Source organism: Anopheles maculipalpis, chromosome X (genome assembly GCF_943734695.1).
Source record: "Anopheles maculipalpis chromosome X, idAnoMacuDA_375_x, whole genome shotgun sequence".
In the NCBI taxonomy this organism is placed as follows: Eukaryota; Metazoa; Arthropoda; class Insecta; order Diptera; family Culicidae; genus Anopheles; species Anopheles maculipalpis.
The window spans coordinates 11466101-11486352 of record NC_064870.1 but is presented as its reverse complement, the minus strand read 5'-3'; the positions used below and the strand labels follow the sequence as shown (position 1 = coordinate 11486352).

Sequence of the window (20252 nt, the reverse complement as noted above, 5' to 3'; positions counted from 1 at the left end):
GATATCAAATCGTACACATTTTCTCATGCTCAGTCGCTGCTTCATCCCATGTCGCTTGATCAGTGGGCACTTAACAAGCATACTCAAGCTGCGCTGCGCTATAATTATACCAAATATCTGCTGTCCATAATAAAGTGTGTAAAGATTAAGGAAGAAGGAGAGTGCGCGCATGTGTGTGTGTGTGTGTGTGTGTGTGTGTGTGTGTGTGTGTGTGAGTGAGTGAGTGTTTGTAATGCGATTAGTTTGTTGCGCAGCGGGAAACGGTTAGGTATGTAATGTTGACGATGTTGCAGTAAAGTGTATAACTTGTAAGGGTCTAGAGTCTGTAGTTTGTGCAGATAGGCTGCTATAAAAGCTTTTCTTTTCGCACTGGAAAGAAGATATATTAAGCTAAAGTGAGTGGCAGGAAGGAGTGCAAAGAATGCAACAAAAATGCAACCGTCCTAAAACGCAGAAAACAAAACTAAAACAAGAAAACTTTCAATGCTCAGCAAGGGAGAAACCCCGAACACGGGTAGTAAAGGGCAATAGGAGCTGGTGGAAGTGTTGCGATTTTTTGAAAGCTGCTTGTTTAGCAATTCCGATACTATCCAGAGGCACTACTATATCTGCACCGTTTTACTGTCCGTTGTCGGTTCACCATTTTTTTGTTGCATTCGCGCATCCCTAGTGGACGTTGTAGAAGGTACACCCGGGGCTATTCGTGAGGAAGTCCCATTTGGCTAGGTATAAAGTATTGGCCACGATCACGCTTTCGTATGGCGCACATCAACAGTATTTGATTTTTTATTTAGATTGACAGGTTTTTTGCCCATTTTAAATATAGCTTCGATTTTTTTGTGTGTCTTCTTGCTAATATACCACCAAACAAAAATTTACGCATGTTTTCTACTGATTACAATGAAAGTATGCTAACGCAAGCTACTACTACGGACGAGCTGCCGAGGTTAGGAAGGTATTTTCCTCGAAAGCTTTCAAGTCGCCTAACAAAACAACAACAAAAGTTGCTTCTGAGAGTTGGCAAAAGGGTAAATCTGGAATCAGAAGAAACAGGACCGCCACGAGTATATGACATTTGTAAGCAATCAAACGAGATTCGGTCGGCTATTTATGAGCATAATGATTTAAACATAATTATCTGAATATTTACTGCTGCAATTTGTAAAGAAACCAAAACAAACAAAAAAAAACTAAGCAACACAATGTGGTAATGTGATGCCTGACAGAAGAGGAAATGAGCAACAAAAAAATCCATGAGTAAATATTAGATAAATGTAAAGAACAAAAATGAAACCACATACACAAACATAAAACCAAGCTACACGTGCGCCGCGAAGGAAAGCAACAAGAGCAAAACATTGAAGGACAAAATTAAGAAGAAAAAAACAATCGTCATCAAAGAAATTGAAAAGTAAGAAGAAAAGGAGGCGACACATAACATAAAACAAAACGCGATAGAACGAAAAACAAGCATGCAGCAGCAAAGAAAAAAAAGGTAAGAGACAAACAAAGTAAACAGCTAATCAAATCAATTAAACAATGTAATAACTTAACTGTCATCTTGTGTAACGTATAAATACGGCGTTTGATAGCTACTAAAAGAAGAAAAAAAACCGCAAAAAACACAAAACCGATGCGTATTTATCATTAAATAAAAATACTGTATATTAGCATGGGCTGGAAATAAATATACATATATAAATAAATCCACGGATGTAGTGTATGTGTAGGTGTTTTAACTAAATTTGACTATGACAATAAATTTTGAAACGCTTAAGAGCTACTACACCGCAAGGTCTCTTACTAAATAAAGCCGCTTGGATGATGAGGTCTTAATGAATGATGAGTTGAAAGATGAGATTCGATCGCTGATAAGGTCGGACACCCCAGAAAGTCTCTTGGCGGATGAGATTCCTTAGATGACAAGGTATCGTTGCAGATTAAATTTATTTGACTCCAAGCTTTTTTTTTTGTTTTTGGTAGATGAGAACCCTTGAATAACGAGGTCTTTTGGTGGATGAAGCGCTTTGGTGATACAGTCTCTTGATTGTTGAGATTTCATACACATATTGCAGATTTCTAAGATAACATGTTCTCTAGGTAGAAGAGACTACTTGGATGATAAGGTCTCTTGGGAGATGTGGATCCTAGAAAGTAGAGGTCTCTTGGGTGGATTAGGCAGCTTTAACGACAGGGTTTCTTGGTAGATGAGACTTTCAGATGACAAGGTCTTCTCGTAGAAAAGATCTCAAAAATGACAAGCACTAGATAGGTGAGGTTCCTTAGACGACCAGATCTTCTCTTTGATAAAGGACTATTTAACGACAAGTTTTTTGCTGGATGAAGACATTTGACTGACGAGAGCTCTTGGTGGACGATACTCCTCTGATGACATAGTCTTTTGGTAGGTGAGACTCTTTAAATGACAAGATTTTTTCGTAAATAAATTAAATTACGCGTTTCTTCATAGATAAGATTTCAGATCTCTCTAGGGCAACTCTGTGATAGTGGTTCTGAGAAGACACGGTCCTTTCGTAAATAAGATTTCTTCGATGGCAAGGTCTTTTAGTGGTTGGCGTTTCATGAACGACAAGGACAATAAAGCTTTTTATCGCAGATGGACTTTTTGGGACGACGAAGCTATTCAAAGGATGTGGTAGATTTCGACTTCCACTACAAAATCACTTTATTACATGAATTCTCACAGACGACAAGGTTTCCAGCGTGACGCGCTTTCCTCAACGTTCATTTTAAAGCATGTGAGATGCATCTAAATCTTCCATCAATCAATTTTAACTGAGAGAAACTCAACTAAACATACAAACTTAATATGTTTGTCTGGTGGTTTATTTTTTAAAAATGACTTTACCATTTCTCTCCGAATCTAATACATGCGCATGCTATGTTCGCACGCCACACCGCAACAGATACATGTATCGGAAGCAGACTGTACGTCCTGCAGGAACTGTAACAGGATGAATCCTCTTTCCCGATATACACAGTGCTGCGCGATGAAAAGCGCTGCTTAAAAATATTATTGAATCGACTTCACGCTGTCAACTAGTGTGAGTGCGATGTCGGAAAATTCCTGCCAAAAATGTTAACGAAATATCCCTGCCCCGATACTTGTGTGGGTGTGCGTGCTAGAAAATCCGTCCGATATTGGATGGAGTTTTTTTTTTGCTCGGCAATTCCCTTCTATGGAAGCATGCAAAGAGGGTGCGCGTTTTGATGGATGGCATGCCAATCCTTAGATCGTCGCACGTCTTTGCAAGGACAACAAACACAACTGTGTGGATGCTCACACTCTCCACACACACACTCTCTCTCTCTCTCTCTCTCTTTCGATATATCTCCATTTTTCGCTGTATGCGTGTCAGTAAGGGAAAACCAATCCCTAATCGTACGTACACCTACGGAAAATCCTGCGAGCGTGCAACCAGCGCGCAGACTTCGGAAAATCCTCAGCAAAAGCGGAGAGCTGCGTGAAGCATATCCTTCGAAGCGAGAAGGAACGAGAGCGGGCATAAACCGGCAAGAGCGAGACACAGAAGCACGAGAGGCCAATAGACGAAGGACGAGATGGAAAACTGCGAGAGCGAGAGCGCGCGCGAGCGCGTGTGAGCAAAAATTAAAGATGAATGCATAGAGGACATCCACATCTTCGCTCAGGCGCCGTTTTTCCAGCAAAACTTTAAGTATCGGAAGCGGAAAGGATCCCCCGTTTTCGAAGTACTTTAGCAACAATAAAAAAAAAAGAAAGAAACTGTACACAGACTAACTCTTTTGAGGCACGACAGGCGTTAGACGTTAGTTCAGGCAGTAACGTTTCTTTTTTTTTCCTTACGCCACTATCCCTGCCCCTTCGTCCTGTGTGTGCGCGTAGTACGGTGAGGAACAGTGTCGCGAAAATTGCTGTGTCCAGCAAGCAGCAGCAGTAGCATCCGGATCTCTCCCACAACATAGGCATTCCATTGGGAACGAAGCATTTGCGTGAGTGCGTCCGTGTTCCTCAGTGCCCAGGTCGCCGCGAAAGTCGTCAAGGGCTCTCTGGTCCAACGCAAGGATATTTTGGATGCATCTCGCTACTACTGTTGCGATACCGACCGTGTAGAAGGGAAGCGTTTGGATCCTGCGGTTACGGGACGGGTCGGTTCTCGGGAAGTTGTGGAAGCAATGGCCACCAACAGCCTGCCATGCTCGACCAGGAAGCATCAGTAGAGCTCCACCGTTTCGGGAAGCTGTGTATGGAGGGAGCATAGGCCGTGTGCTAAGTGGTGTTAGTAGTTTGGTTTGCTTGACGTGTAACAGTGTGTGCGTTTTGGGGGTGCTGGACGGGTTTCATTCCTTGGCAGTGAAAGTGGATATCTGTGAGTGATACTAGGCAAGGAGCAAAGAACACGAGAAGAAAAATACACGTATATATATATACGCCTCAAAGAATCTCATTAAAAGCAAAGGGAAAACTAATCGGAAATGGATTGGTTTTGTGAGTCTCGAGTCTTGCAACCAGCTTGCGTCGAATAATGCATCGACGTAGCGCTGTACGTAGCGTTTGCGAATGTGCGAACATTACATAAGGAATTTATCAAAACTGCAAGCAACGAAGTCGTGTCGAGAAATCCTGGCCAACCCATCGCGACCATCCCAGGCAAACGTCTGCAACATCAACTTGCCGCACATCTGCCAAAAAAAAAAAAAAAACAAATACGCCCAAGCCTAGCAATTGCATTGGTTTTTCCGCGAAACACGTTGCAGTAAGATGCCCAAAATTCTGGACAGTGATATCGACTCACCAATTGCCAATCTGATAAAGCGCAGCGGTACGGGCAACACCACCAACACCACGACCAACAACGGTAGCAGCGGCTCGAGCAAGCAGAGCGCCCACTACTCCAACGACACCACCAGCGAAAAGTCGGACGGCCCGTTTGAGGCGCTCGTTGGCCGCCATCACATTGTCAGTGGCGGTGGCGGCAACTCCAACTCATCCTCGTCCTTCTTCTCGTCCGCGTACGACGCGAAGGATGGGTCGAACGAGGGCGGCAGCAGCTACGGCAGCGGGCATGTGTCGCTAGCCGTCGCTGGCGGCGGTGGCAGTTTGGGCGGTGGGTTAGGTACGCTAACGCAACCGTCCCAACCACCACCACCGCCACCGCCCGGTCAGAGTGCGTTCTTTCAATCAACCAATCCGGTCAGTCATCACCATCAGCAGCGAGGACACCGGTCCGCGGATGGGGTTCCACCGGACAGTGGTAAGGGTACCGGCAACGCCCCAGAGCCGCGGGTCAAGAAGTATCGCCATCAGCAGTTCAGCAAGAACATATATATCGGCACGAAGAACGCGGAGAAGTGGGACACGCTGCGTAATGTGCTGCTGTTCAAGAACGATGTCGAGTTTGTGTCGTTTCTGTTGAAGTTGGCGGAGAGCAACTGCTGGAAGAAGGATTCACCGCTTCTAAATGGGTAGGTAGAGCGGGGTATGGGGCGATTGGTGCAGGATGTTCCGATGGTGAAGTTCGGAGGGTGCAAGTGGGAGTTTGTTTACTAGAGTGTGTGGGCTCTTGATTCTTGAGCATCTTGATGCTTTCGAATGTCTTAAGACGATATTAACTTCGGATTCAACTCCGGCGTGTACTGCGGAATCAATTGCATGTTATTATTATTCTGGAGTCAACTGCTGATGTTACTTCGGATTCAAAATCAAAATCGCTGTCGAATAATTCCCAAAAAAAAGTATTTGTTCTGCAATTTGTTTATTTGTTGGTAATAAAGTTTATTTGGGAGATTGCGGAATTACTGAATTTTTCAATCGGATGTAAAATGAGTAGCTGACTCCAGAATAATTCGGTGTACTCTGCTATTGATTCCGCAGCGCATTCCGGAGTTGAATCCGTAGTTAATGTTGGAAAATAGTCCGGGTTACTCCGTAGCAATCTCAGGATTACTCCGGATTTTCCCGGAGTAAGCTCCGGTTTTCATACGCCAGAGTCGAAGTAGATTGATTAATCCACTCCGGAGTTCCCATCAGTAATTTAGGGTTGAAATAATCGTGCTTATTAATAATTTTTTTGGTAATTTTGGTAATTTTTTTGGGGTAATTATTTGTTTGGTTCAGATTCCACAGCGAAACGCTACCACTAAAACCTCAAGGAGCTTCTACCAAGAGCGGACGAACCAAAGCGGGAACCCGCGGCAAACAACAGCAACTTCAGGAACATCCACCGGACGCACAGCAACAGCTGGAGCCGCATCAGCAGCACCAACTGCACTCATCTTCAATCAGCTTCAGCAGCTCAAAGACACCCGGCAGCATGGGCAAGAAAACCAAGAGAGTACAATTTAACAAGAATGTAAATATAATCCATAAGCTTGATAATCGGCGCACCGGCAAGATGGTGTCGTTCAGTGACAAAACACTCTCGGACGAGCCAGCGAATCTGCCACACCAGGACGAAGATTCTACGGCCGTACCTGAGATGGATGAGGACGGTGGTGAAGGAGACGAAGACGAGGAGGAAGAGGAGGACGAAGACATGGAGGAAGACGAAGAGGAAGAGGATGAAGAGGAAGAGGACGAGGAGGACGAGGAGGAAGACGAAGAGGACGAAGAGGGTGAGGATAAGGAGGCGATGGCCGGCAAGACCGCGGATGGTGTTGGGCCGACCGAACCGGCCGATGTGCTACGTAAGACGGACGCATTTCTCGGCGACAGTAAAGAGCAGGAACCGGCCGTCGCCAATCACGATCCGTACCTGATGGAGGACATCGTGAAGAAGACGATGCGCAAAGTGCTCCCACCGCAGGCGGCGAACCAACCGCAGCAGAGCAACGAGGTGCAGCAGGACTCGATCAGCAGCACGATGGGCTCGGTTTCGGAGGACTCGCTCAACACGGAGACGGAGGTGCTGGACTATCGCATTGCAGAAAAGATCAAAACTGAACTGGAGGAGAAGCAGAAGCTGGAACGGAAGACGCACCCGGCGGAGGAGTTACCGACGACGTCCAACTTTTTCGATCAGTGTGACTTCGATCCGGCCGCGATAGATGAGAAGCCGCCAACGTTGCCGGTTGTGAAGAAAGGTGGAACTGGGCTGGACCGTTCCCGAACCGGTACATCACTTGAACAGTCGGTTTATGGAGGTGGTGGTGGTGGTGGTGGAGGTGGTGGCCGGAAACGGGGCCGGCGTGCTAATAATGCACACGACTCCACCAACGTAGATCTTCACATCGAGTATGAAGAGCAGGAGTATAGGCCGCTTCCAGGCTCGCGAGCTAGCGATGGTGGAACGGTGGAGAAGTCTAGCTTCGCACCCAAGCAGCTACCGCTGCACCCTACCCCAACGGCCCAGCGCAAGACGAAGGGTGTGGGTACGGCAAAGAACAAGGTGTGCACCGGGTGTAACGTGAAGCATGGTGCGGACCTGTGCCCGCTGAACACGCCTCTGCGAGCGATCAGCAACAAAATCGAGCTTAATCAGTGGCTGGAGCAGAACGAGGATTTGATCAAGAAGCACAAACTGTTCCTCAAACCGACCGGTAACGGCGAGGACATGGACGACGAGATGGACGAGCAGTACGATGACGAGGAGGACGACGAGGAAGACGATGTGGATGATGAGGAGGAGGAGGGTGGCGATGGTAGCCGTGCGAATGGGAAGCTGGAGCTAAGTCCCTCGTTCTCGGAGGTGTCCGTACCGCCCGAATTTGAGCTACGGCTCTGTCCACAGTCGAGCGCCAACGCTAACGCCATCACCAGCACAACACAGTCCGAGACGGTACAGCAACAGCAGGAACCACACATGAACGCCAAGCTAAACCAGGACGCCGCTGCCCAACAGCAAGACCAGCAGGAACAGGATTCAATCGCCGACTCCAAAACATCCCTACCGCCATCCTCATCCTCTTCCTCCAGCTTCACAGGGACGCTCGGGACGGACACGGTGCCGAAAAGTCGCCCGCTCACTGGACACGGACTAAGCATCTACACGACCACCTTTATTGCGAAGTATACGAAAATAGGACCCCTGACGGGGCAGATAGTGCGCGAAACCGAGATCCAGGACGACTGCACGATGCGTCACATCTTCGAAACGTTCGATGGCGTCAAGTCGACGTACACCAGCACGGAGAACAAGAACTTCTCCAACTGGTTGCGCTACATCCGGCCGGCCCGGAATCGGGAGCAGAAGAACTGCGTACTACAGGTGCACGACGGTGGCATCTACTTCGTGACGAGCAAGGATCTGGAGCCGGGCACCGAGCTGCTGTACTGGAGCAACGATAGCAACTCTGCCTGGGGCAAGAAAAAGATGGAGAAAACGAGTAAGTATTTGCGTGCGGGAATGTCTTAGGGGTTGAAAGTTTTAACATCCATTTGTCTTATACGTTGCCTGCAGACTGTGGTGGTTGCAATCTGAAGTTCGATCATCCGTTCTACTACCGAACGCACTGCTCGGTGTTTCACGATCCGGGCTTCAGCCTGACGATTCGCAAGTACCACTGCAAGGTGTGCGGGGCGGCCGTGCTGGGCAAGGAAAACATTATGAAGCACGCGGAAAAGCTGCACGATGGCAAGGGTGCATATCAGTGTCAGTTTTGTCAAAAGGTAAGCTGCTTTGCTAGCTGATCAACTTGGAGTGGGGCTAACTAACGTTCTATTTGGCGTCGCAGTTTTTCCTCCGGCTAAATTACCTAGAAATGCATCGGACGTACGGTTGCAGTGCTAATCCACAGCGCACCAGGCCACTATGCGATTTCTGCGGCCGAAAGTTCTGTCAGCCGCAAAAGCTGAAGGTACACATCAAGCGTATGCACAGCGATATGGCGGACGTGTTGCGTGACTTCCAGTGCAAGCTCTGCTCCAAGCTGCTCGGGTCGCGGGCCGCACTGCAGCGCCATTCGAAGGAGGTGCACAGCCGTAACTCGGCCGTTGTGAGCTGCCCACGGTGCCAGAAGCTGTTCCAGAACCGGTCGAATCTGAAGATCCACATGCTTACCCATTCCGGCGTGCGGCCTTTCAAGTAAATGCTTTTACAAACTTCGGGTCCGGTTGTCCAGATCATTTAGTCTCTTATTCTCATTATCTCTGTGTTCTAGATGCGCTGAAAATGAATGTACGGCTGCCTTTACTACCAAACAGTGTCTGCAGTTTCACTACAAGAAAGTACACGGATATACTCAGGAGCAAATGCCAAAGATTGAGCGAAGCGTCGCGTACACATTCGACGCCTACTCTGGTGGCTTAAATGATGGAATTATCGGTATGTGTGTTTGTACAGCATTTGCACTGCTTTTCGAGATCCACATGACCTTGACTTGTATGAAAAAATGATTTTTCCTTCGCCTGTCTTCCCTACAAAAATTAATTCTCACAGATGAAGTGCAGCGTCGACAGAGACACAAATCAACCGCTTCGGAAGAGGGGGGCTACCCAAGTGAAAAGGTGGAAAGGAAAAAGCGCTCCCGACATCTGAATCACTTTGACGAGACATCCTTACATCAGCAGCACCAGTCACAGCTACAACCTCCGCTTCAGCAGCAACAAACTGACCTCGCCCAGGGTCTCGGGCAGGAAGCGAACGATCCGAGCAAGGCAACGTCTCAACATCTGCAGCAACAATCATCCCCCCATCCTCAGCTGGACTATCCCAATACACCTCCCGCCTCACAACACTTATCAACGCATCAATCAACCGCACAGCAGCATCAACTAGGCTCGGTACTGCCGAATGCTGACGTGCTCCAGAAAGATGTCGAACTGCATCAGCAAAAGCTGCTACGGCAACAGCAGCAACAACAGCTATCCGTACATCAGTCGGATGAACAGCAGGACACGGTAGATCAAGCGACAGGTGGTGGTCAGCTGCAACATCACCAGCACGATTTGCATTCCGATCCGCAGCACCCTTCGCTCGACGATCAGGTAATGGCGAAGGCAGATCAGGAGGAGCAAACGATGCACCATCATCACCATCATCATCAACAGCTGGCCCGTTTACCGTCACCCTTCTCCAACAATCTGCTGAAGACGAAAAACATACTCGAATCGTTTAACGATCTGTGCCGCAACGAGAGCAACCTATCGCTGCTGTCGACGAAGATCTCCTCTATATTGAACAACAACCTGAAGGATATAGCGAAGGTGGCTGCCATCGGTACGTCGGCGGGCAGTAACGCTGGCAATGTGGAAGACATCCGGAAGAGCATGATCGATCATCAGGGTATGGAGGAGGGTCGTACGGATCGGCTAGACGACATGCAGCATCTCGTCCATCCGCTGCCGGATGACCAGTCGAAGGCGAACAACTTGAACGTGAGTCAGCTGCACCGGCTCAACATATCAAACCAGCTCGATGCCGGTACGGCGGCCACCCTACAGTACAAGACCAACAGCGAGGATGAGATGAAGAGCGTCGCTGAGGTGGACAATAACTTCGTCGACATGGCATCGCTGGCGAGCAATTTGAAGTACAAAGAGTACATCAACGGTGGTGGCAATGCGGGGCTGGTAATAAGCAAGGGTAGCAAGAAATGGATCAGTGACACGGATCAGCTGCCGGGCAGCGATGGGCAACCGGGTGAGTCCGGTGTGATGTTGAGCACGGTGAGCGGGCGTGACTTCCTTACCAAGCTTATCATGAACGGGAACGTGAACACGCCACCACCGAATGTCGCAGATGAGGAGGAGGAGGACGACGATAACTCGACAATCCTGGACGTGGTTGACTCGAACAACCAGAACCAGCAGAGCACGCACGCGCAGATCCAGCAGTACACATCGAACTTTACCGGGCTTAACTTGCCCGATCTGCCTTCGTTCCAGAGCCACGCGTTCCAGGGTCACTTTAACCATCAGACGCTGCTCGGTTCGTTCTACAATAATACCGGTTCGGGTACGGGACGTAACACGATCAACACGATACCGACGTCCGCTAGTATGCTGGTGGAGGCGGCCCTTAACTCGGTCAGCAACATCATCACCGAGGCAGAGATCAGCACCAACAACAGCAGCAACAACAACAACAACAATAACAACCAAAACCAGGGCCTAAACATTAACCACATCGATCCGGGCAGCGGGACGGACGCGTCCAGCAACAACGTGCCGACCAACACGTTCAATGCGAACAGCATCGACGAATCGGTGGACGACATGAAGCTGCTCAAGTCGCACCACTTCTCGATGCAGCTCAACTCGATCTCGCAGTACTCGGCCCAGTCTACCAACGATTCGGGCATCCTGTCGATACGGGGCGCGGGCAGTGGACCCACCAGCCGACCGAAGTCGCGTGAGAAAATCGCAATCTACGAGGATAGCGAGATGCTTAACTACGAGAATCAACACCTGAACCAGCAGCTGCAGGCCACACCGCACAAGCTTACGTCCAGCGTGGACTCGGTGCGGAGTGCCCTGTCCCCTGAGCAAACCGGAGACTTCAGCTACGCCGCTACCCCAAGCACCTCCACCAGCCGGCAGCACCTCGTCAGTGGGTCGCCGGTGCGTTCCAGCTCGCGCCAGATCTATGCCGAGCATGACCTTATCTCGCCCGCCTCCACACCCTCCCTGCCGCGGTACGACTTTGGGCCGACGGACAGCAATTACGGCAGCTCGCGCCGCCAGGATGCGAAGACGATCAGTTCGCTCACGCTGGAAAGCTTCGAATCGAACCTGAAAGACACGGCGGCACACCACATGCAGCAGCTGTCCAGTGACGAGGACAACAGTATCGTAATTGCGGAAAATCTGTCCGTGAACGCAGTGTCGACGGAGGAGAAGCTGAAGCTAACGAACGCGTCGGGTGCGGCGAACGGCAACAATGGCAGTGCGCCGAGCGGTGGCGCTAGTGCGTCGGAGTTCATCCAGCATCAAAAGTACGGCGAAACGGGACGCACGATAGGTGGGTCCAATCTGCCGGCGACGGCCGATATGCGCATCAAGTACGGCAACGACGACCTGGTGGACTTTCAGCAGCGCAACAATATTGGTGACGCTTCCGACTTTCAGGGGCTGGATATGTCGTCGCGCTCGTCCGTTTCGGCGTATCATCATTCGAACTTCCAGCTGTCGACGCAGGCGGGCAGCAATTTGCACTTCAATCGCTACCACCATCACATCTACGACATACTGAGTGAGCGTGAACAGCAACAGCAGCAGCCACAGCAACAACAGCAGCAGCAGCAGCAACAACAGCAACAGCAGCAACAACAGCAACAGCAGCAACAACAGCAACAACAATCCCAACAGCAACATCATCATCAGCAACAACAGCAGGCACAGCAGCAGCAGCACCATCAACATCAGCATCAGCACCATCACCATCAACATCAGACACAGCAGCAACAGCAGCAGCAACAGTCTCAGCAACACTCGCAGCAGCAACAACAACAGCAACAGCAGCAACAGCAGCAACAAGAGTCATTCCAGCTGGAGCAAACGCAGCTGCAACATCTCGTGCAAGAGCACGTCCAAAGCCAAGACTCGGACGCTGATCAATCGGTAACGGTTGACCTAAGCCGCAGTTCCAGCTACCTTGTGCAATCACCACCAACACCCGCCATCTCCTATAGCAGCCATCATCATCCCGATATGATACGCATGGTATCGCTCGACCTTAGCTCCAACACCGGTTCGCACCATACGGTCAACAACGGTTCGCACCACGCGGTACGCCACGCTTCCTTCATATCCTCCCAGATACAGCCGGCCGACCATCATCGACTGCTCGCTGGCGATCAACTGTCTGCCAGCAACCATCGGCTGCTGGTGAGCGATCCTGCCACACACCTGATCTTCGAGCAGAACAACCGACTCCTGTCGGACGCTACCGGGCAGCCTGCACCGCCACCACCGCCACCACCGCGCCACGTAGTGTCACCGACGCGTGGGTTCGGTGCGTACCATCATCACCATCACCACCATCACCACCATCAGGTCAGCTCGTCGAACTATCACCATTCGATGAAGCAAAACATTGCCTCACCGCCCATCAACCAGCACAGCTCGTCGGCTGCCGCATATCATCCATTCCCCACATACTACTAAGCGAGGTAAGGCGCCAATGACTCGGTGGCATAGCTCTCTGTACGTGACAGATGTGACAGGTCATCTGATCATGGACTCTTTTCTTTTTTTTAAGTGTGTACAGCTCTTGTCAGGAACGCGGTGGGTTTTGTGGAGATATAATGTACGAAATTTTGACTGAGAAACAAGATAAGGTGGTCAGAGTGGTACCACGCTAAATAACCGATGTCTACCCAACAGTTTAGTAACTAGCGCTGCTCGCTGGTCGTAGGAAGGTGCAACAGTGAAGCAAACCCGTTAGTTATATCGTTCCACTTAAGTTCGCTTCCCCAAAAGACCAAGAGTGTGGAATAGGTGACAGTATGTCTGTGTTGTCGTGTTTTTTTGTTTTTTATTTCTAACTACTAAATACTGATCTTCAAACTTCCACACTGTGCTCGGCAAGTAGCAAGTTGTGGAACGGGGTTTTTTGGTAAAGTCTGCCGAGGAACTTGACGCTGCATAGAAGTTAAAGCAACCATATTACCATCCATGATGGTGGAATACAATGTGTACAAGATGACTGGGCAAACCTTTAGCCTCACTGTGTTTCTATATGTCTTGCTGGACAAAGGATTCTCTCGCTCTCCAGAGTAGTCGGGTATGAACAAGCTTGAGATAGGGGCGGGGGAAAAAAAACGACAAACAAACGAATAGTACTTTAACGGTCCCACCAAATGTTTGCAAAACTTAAAGCGAAACAACTGTATCGTTTTACCTCGAGACGATACTCATAAAAACTACGAATATTACACAGCACAACCGAAAAGGAGTTAAAGGAAGAAAACTCGCTTTCACAATGCTATAGTTAAATTAATGATCAGGCTCGTTAAGTCTCTTTCGAACCGGTGGTCGGCTAACTGTAGGCGAATGGAACAGCTTGACGTTACTTTACAGGAGGCTAGCGATACGCTTCCGTGATCGTTTGTGTAAGCTTTACCCGTTTGTCTTGCACTGTGTACAACTATATTCCCGAAGTTTAAATGTGCCAAAACGACATCCAAACGCTAAACGAACAAGACATCATCATCATCAACTATCTACTTTTACATTGCGGTATATTCAGATATGTTACTGACACGTTTATAGTTGCATCCAGTCACTCATTTCACTCATTCGAGCTATCTCAGGAAACGACCAGAACGATCTCGCATCGATGTTTGATGGTTTCGACTACATCTTCAAAGGAGACTTAATATTGCTAGTGAAACCCATTCTGAGACTCGCAACCGCTCCCATTGTTCGCTTTATTTTAAACAACACGTTTCTCAATGCTTAAGATTTGACAGATTAAGGCAATCCTTTTGTACAGTGCTACTACGGTGACAGATAACGGGGTTTGTTAAATTTGGTCCTAATCAGAAGAATAGCTTACATTTCCGTGTTACATCTTCCATGCATCGTTCGATGGTATCTTATTAGTGTCAACAAATGTTAACGTGTTTTAAATGTCACTAAACGAGGGCGAGTGCGTTAAGATGAAGCGAAGTTAAGTTCCCGTAGAAGGTTTTTTGTTTTCTTTTCGGTGTGGTTGCTGTCTACTAGGTTCTTCTTCTTCTTCTTAACGTAAGCTCGTCGTGGTGGGATGGCTTTGATTAGCCACTTTGTGTCCAGGGAACCAGGAGATCAGTGGGTTTTCAGAACTGCCCATACTTCCATACTCGAAAATTGCGTGAGTAATGCAGGACTCATGCGTGTAGAATTTCGTGTCTTGTTGGAGTCTTCTACATGGTTGAAGGTCGCAACTTAGTCATCAGCTTAGGAAGGCGAGGATGCCTTGATTGAAGCTGACCCAATATCTTGTCCCTTTCGTTGGTGCTTCCAAGCAACTTGATGAACCTCTCATGAATCCTACAACTTACAATAATCGCACCCCAACTGCTCTCGGAGGTTGTAGAACCCAAGATGAAGAAGAAGAAATAGAATCTACCGTTTTTTGTTACCCCCTCTTTAGTAAGCATATTGTGTACGGAGGTAAGCCTAAGTTATCCTTTGCGAGTCTTCGAGAGATCCACTTCCCAGTGCCAGTGCAGTAGTACAACCACTACAAGCAAATTGGCAACCCAGAATCAATAATTACAAGAAATGTGGTTTGTGTGTTTACAATCAAATGGAAAGCAAAACAAAACGAAAAAAAAAAGAATCATAATACATGTAATCCTTTACACAACAAGAAAACAAAAATAAAAAATTAAAGGATCTAAGCAGCATTGTAGACACGAGTACGCGATGAAAATTGATCTTGAAGAAGTATATTACTTATTCTGGTTTAATGTGAATAGACATCCCAAAAGCTACACGTGTGTGGTGTCCGTAATACAGAATTTATAGCAAGAAGAAAAAAAAACAGTAAAGAAACAAACACAGCAACAGATAGTTACGCTAGATGCCGAACACACGGTCACGACACGATAAAAAAGTGCAAAACAAAAAGAAAATCAAGTAAATGAACAGAGTAGCGCTGTCCTTTAAAAAGGCCAAGTGTATAATAAAATAGATCGTAATAAATATATAAAAAAAATAATTATTTTGTATGGCATTATTCACGTTCGTCAAGAATAATTGAATGCATGAGTATTCTCAGATTTCAATATCGGTTGCTGGATGATGATTGAAACTGGTAAGTATAACCATGAATAAATGTTGAAGGTGGTACTTGTGAGCTTAACCAAGTACTGGGCGCCTCCATCAAGATACATCGGGGACTGGGCGCCTCCATCAACATACTATTATTATTTATAAGCACATACAACCGAATTCTATAAAACGCTTATACCTCGAGAATGCAACGTAGTTTCTACTCAAACCCTGAAGCTTACTGGAATTTTATATACGAAAAACGGAAGTAAACCAGTCCCTCATCTTTTATCGAATACGACGGCCAAATAGCGCACAGCGCATCACAGCGAGATGCTATTATTGCCACTATAATTATTGACACGGACACCCGGGCAATTGCGCCATCAGTGCAACTGTTCTACCTATATTTGAATGTTTGTATCGTACCGCAGATTAGAAAATCATCGTGGATGGTCCCTTTACTTAAAACAGGGCGATAAAAACATAACGATAAACCACCATAACTGCGCTCTTCGCTTGTACCAAAGTGTTAGATCTGATCATTATTCATTATTAAGTGCATCAAAAAACTACATCACGGACGTACATCGAGTGAAGTTCGCACTATGTTTGCTCGGTTAACGAGCAGCTCCGGAGTCCTGCAGGGAAGTAACTAAGGACCATTGCTTTTCCTGCTATATGTAAATGATGTGTGTGAAGTTCTTTATGCCTCACACAGAACAAAACATCGGACGCGGAAACAGAACATTAAGATTAATGTTTAAGATTTTGACGATCCTATGTGTATAAAAGCGTTTTACTGTAGTTCAGTCAGGCCCATTCTAGAACATTGTTCGGTAGTTTGATGCCCAAATGCCGAGACATGGGTCAACAGAATAGAATTTTTTTTATTTTTTTAATTTATTTGAAGTATGACGGCCTGCGCCGTGTTGTCAACACCGCATGTGATGATTATGTATATAAACCAGATTAGCAAGGCATTTCCTCCCTTTTTTTGCCTTATCTCGGGCATGTTCGGTTGAACAAAATAGAAATAATACAAAGGAAATTTTCCCGATACGCAATTTCTAAATTAAACTGAAGGGACCGAACTAATATGCTACATTGCAAAGAACGGCTGTTGCTGCTAGGGTTGCAAACATTTGAAAAGCGTCAGAAAAACGCACAGGCTATATTTATGACAGGCTTAATGCTGGGGACAATTAATGCACCATCACTTCTTGACAAGATCAATTTCTTAATCCTTTGCTTGGCTTGTTGACAACATAGAATGCTTTGCCGAACAAAACACAAAACGCGAAACGGTGCAAACGAACACATAAGGGTAATGACGCGTTGATTCAACGAGTATGCTAGGCACTTGAACTACTACTACTTCGTCAACATATTCCGGGGACTGGGCGCCTCCATCAAAATACTTCGGAGACTGGGCGTCTCCATCAACATGCTCCGGGGATTGTATTTGTCAATCGACAAACAAGTGTGCCCTCTCGATACCAGTTTACAATAAAATTGTTTGGAAACGCAAAGGATAGGCTACAAGAAGGTATATAGTTAGAACACAACATCATCCAGACGACATCAGCTACCTACGCAACACCGTTCAGACGACATCAGCAATTTGCAAATGCGCATTGGCCAAGAGCAGATGAAAGACGATACCGGCCACGCGCAGGCATGCCCGAGCCTACAGCACCGTTTGGAATTGTCTATACAATTAAATGGAGACCGATCAGGGAAGAAAAGAGAGACAGTCTCAGTTCAGACATCAAGTGAAGCGTTACAGCGAATCGGACAGGTTAGAAGTTAAACGTACTGGACTTAGATCCAGTTTAAGTTTAAATAATTTTTTTTATGCCCTAAGGGTACCGTAACATATTAACTATATTTAATTAATTAATGAGACGTAAGGAACTGATACGTGCACGGAAGGATGATAGAGTTAGGTGGATATCGAACACATGGGACAAATTGTATCGACCAATGGCGCACACTAACGGGTCTTTCCGTCATGCCGATGTACGACGAGACGGGATCATCACAGAAGGTCGGTTACGAAGTATACGAGAGGGAACGAAAATTGGCATGGATGAAAGTAATCCGGAAGCATCGGTATGACCGAGAAGAGGACTGAGGGTGGGACTGGCGATCTTTCAGTGACTGCATAACAAACAGCTCACACCTGGTCTCTTATCTTGGCAGTCATTGCAGATGATTCGTCCGCTAAAACCCGCGCGTTCTGAGCAGTGAGCAATGAAGCGTCTTCAATGATATAAGACAATTTTAACCAAATCATCCAACCACGCCTTAAAGTAGGCTTAAATATGTTTATTAAACCGTGAGACACAGGGTTTATCGAGGCACTTGAACGGTGTATTTCGTCGACTCTGACATGTATTTCCATTTCTGTTTGGCATTTCCATTTCATACTACAGTAGGGTTGACTTTTTTTTTATTCCGCAAATATTTACTTCTGGGCTTTGTCGAAATCTTATGCTCCTGATAATTTTTTCGCTTTTTATGTGCACATCTAATCCGAAAGGGTTAAAACGTTCGCCATACATGGAAGTGATAGTCCTCGGTAATAAAATCTTACTGACTATATAAATATTTTCACTAAAGATTCATTTTTATTTGTTTTTGTTTTTCTCTAATGAGCTCCAAAGCCGTTTGTTTGAAAATCTTCAGCTTTTTCGTTTGAATTTGTGTTAAAAACACAACGCGCAGACTCGACGTAAAATGATGTGAACATCAGTAAACCACGACTCGGCCCGAACTGTCAAACAGTGCGAAGGGTTGCATTGCATTCCAGATCAAACTTTTCGCTCTCCGTACCCACCCTCCCCGTTTGATTCCATTTTGTCATTTAACGTACCAACTACAGTGCAGAAGATAGAAATAGAATTTCCCTTTTTTTTTTGTTACATAAATTATGTTTGCCGAGAGCCTCACCAAACTTCGGAAAACTGATCACGAGCGTCGCTCGGATGTAAAATAAATTGTAAGACTTGACTATAGTTTGTGGTCTAGCACCGTCAAAAAGCGTCAGGTTTGCGTAAATTTGCTCAAAGCGTTGTCAACACTGTCACGTGCCAGATTCATGTGGTTATGGATGGAGCCGTTACTTACCTTTGTTACTGTGCATTGTGGGATCTACCATCATAAACCCAGTCGTCCGCTTCCGCTAGCAAGTCAATAATAAGCTGTTATGCGAATTGCACAACGTGTTGTGCGAATTAGTGATGAGCACTCGGAATCAGAGCTATCTGGTTCCGAATCCTTGTTCGGATTCCGATTCCGTTGTCGGAATCGATTCTGGTTCCAAAACTAATAAAGGAACCGATCCCACAATCCATTCCGGAACCAATTCTCGAACCAATAAAAAAAAACGATTCTAGAACAGATTGCAATTCGTAAAAGCAATTCCGTTTCATAGAACTGATTCTCATTCCTAGAAGCGATTGAGATTCGGATCTCCGGAACCAATACCGATTTCGGATTCAATTCCTATTCCGGAGCCAATTCTGATTCCGGAATTGATTCCGAACCTGCTATCCGGCATCGCTTCAGGCGGGAAATTTTGGAACGCTCCGCAATCGATTCCGACCAAAACAGCTTTTTGCCCATCTCTCGAATCGAATGATGTAGTTTTTTTTTCATTTTCCGTTTTATTAGTTAGAGAATTCGTCAGAGAAGCAGTAGAATCAATTGGATGCGATCCGCTCCAGTATACAAACCCGCAAATCTCACCAACCGCACTGGATCAAAGGATGCAAAATAGTGATACCAACAGCCAGGGCGGGCTAGTCGAAGGATGTGATTGATTATATTTTACCCCAGTAACAAACATAATAACAAACGATTAGTGGCATAATCTGTTATGACGTGTTGCCTTAGTTAAATTAATTTGTTTTTTTTTTTTAAGATTTACCTCTTGGAAATATTAGTTTCGCTGCCTAATGTTGTTGTCTGTTTTTTTTTTGTTTGTTTGTTTTCTTTTTTAGTGATTTATATACTTGTAGTTAGCACAAATCTACGATAGGCGTACTTTTTTGTTTTGTTTTTTCTTCTTCTTCCACTTGTCTGGTTTTTTAATCTGTTTTATCTTCTCTTCCTCTTCATGTTCATCTCTGCTATCTTCGTTTCTTGGTTTATTTTTGACGTAACTAGTCTCGTTAGTCGCCAATTATTCGAAGTCAATCCGTTTTTATTTCCTGCCTCTCGACATCACCCTCAATCCCATCTCCGTCCTCTTGTTTCGCTCTCTCCCTCTCTCTCTCTCGCTCTTTCTCCCTGTTCCCTGTATGTGTGTAAGCCAGGACCACATTGGCCACAGCACACACACACAAACACTACACACCAGCACACTGCTTGCTCATTTTGCTGTTTCTCACGTTAATGTCATTTCTGCTCTTTCTCTCACTCTCTTGCTCCCGCGCTATCTTCTCTGTTCATATAATTCATCATATTTGCATGAATTTTTGTATGTTTTTGTTTGTGTGTCGGGTTTTTCTTTCTTATCCCTTGTTTTGCGCTATTATGCATACTATTATGCTTTAATTATGGGTGTTGCAAAACTGTCAGTTCCCCTTTTTTGCTCATTTAATCA

At 46.4% G+C, this 20252-nt stretch overlaps 2 protein-coding genes across 2 annotated transcripts in view; one reads left to right on the top strand and one right to left on the bottom strand.

Moving 5' to 3' along the window:
• The window catches only part of LOC126559811 (transmembrane protein 47), a 59703-nt gene extending 39702 nt beyond the window's left edge, over positions 1 to 20001 (bottom strand). The window contains exon 1 of the mRNA XM_050215995.1: positions 19997 to 20001. The gene's annotated coding sequence lies outside the window, so the exon portion shown is untranslated. The remainder of the gene's footprint in view (positions 1 to 19996) is intronic.
• On the top strand, positions 4763 to 13045 carry LOC126559825 (uncharacterized). Its single transcript, XM_050216035.1, has 6 exons — positions 4763 to 5466; positions 6119 to 8325; positions 8400 to 8608; positions 8674 to 9023; positions 9100 to 9263; positions 9378 to 13045. Exons 1-6 carry the CDS (start codon positions 4763 to 4765, stop codon positions 13043 to 13045), a joined length of 7302 nt encoding a protein of 2433 aa, XP_050071992.1.
• Positions 20002 to 20252: the final 251 nt, after the last annotated feature.

Coding starts and splice junctions, on each gene's coding strand:
- LOC126559825 (XM_050216035.1), top strand. CDS start 4,763: ATGCCCAAAATTCTGGACAGTGATATCGACTCACCAATTGCCAATCTG. Junction 9,024..9,099: donor TCCGGCGTGCGGCCTTTCAA/GTAAATGCTTTT, acceptor TCTGTGTTCTAG/ATGCGCTGAAAATGAATGTA. Junction 9,264..9,377: donor CTTAAATGATGGAATTATCG/GTATGTGTGTTT, acceptor TAATTCTCACAG/ATGAAGTGCAGCGTCGACAG.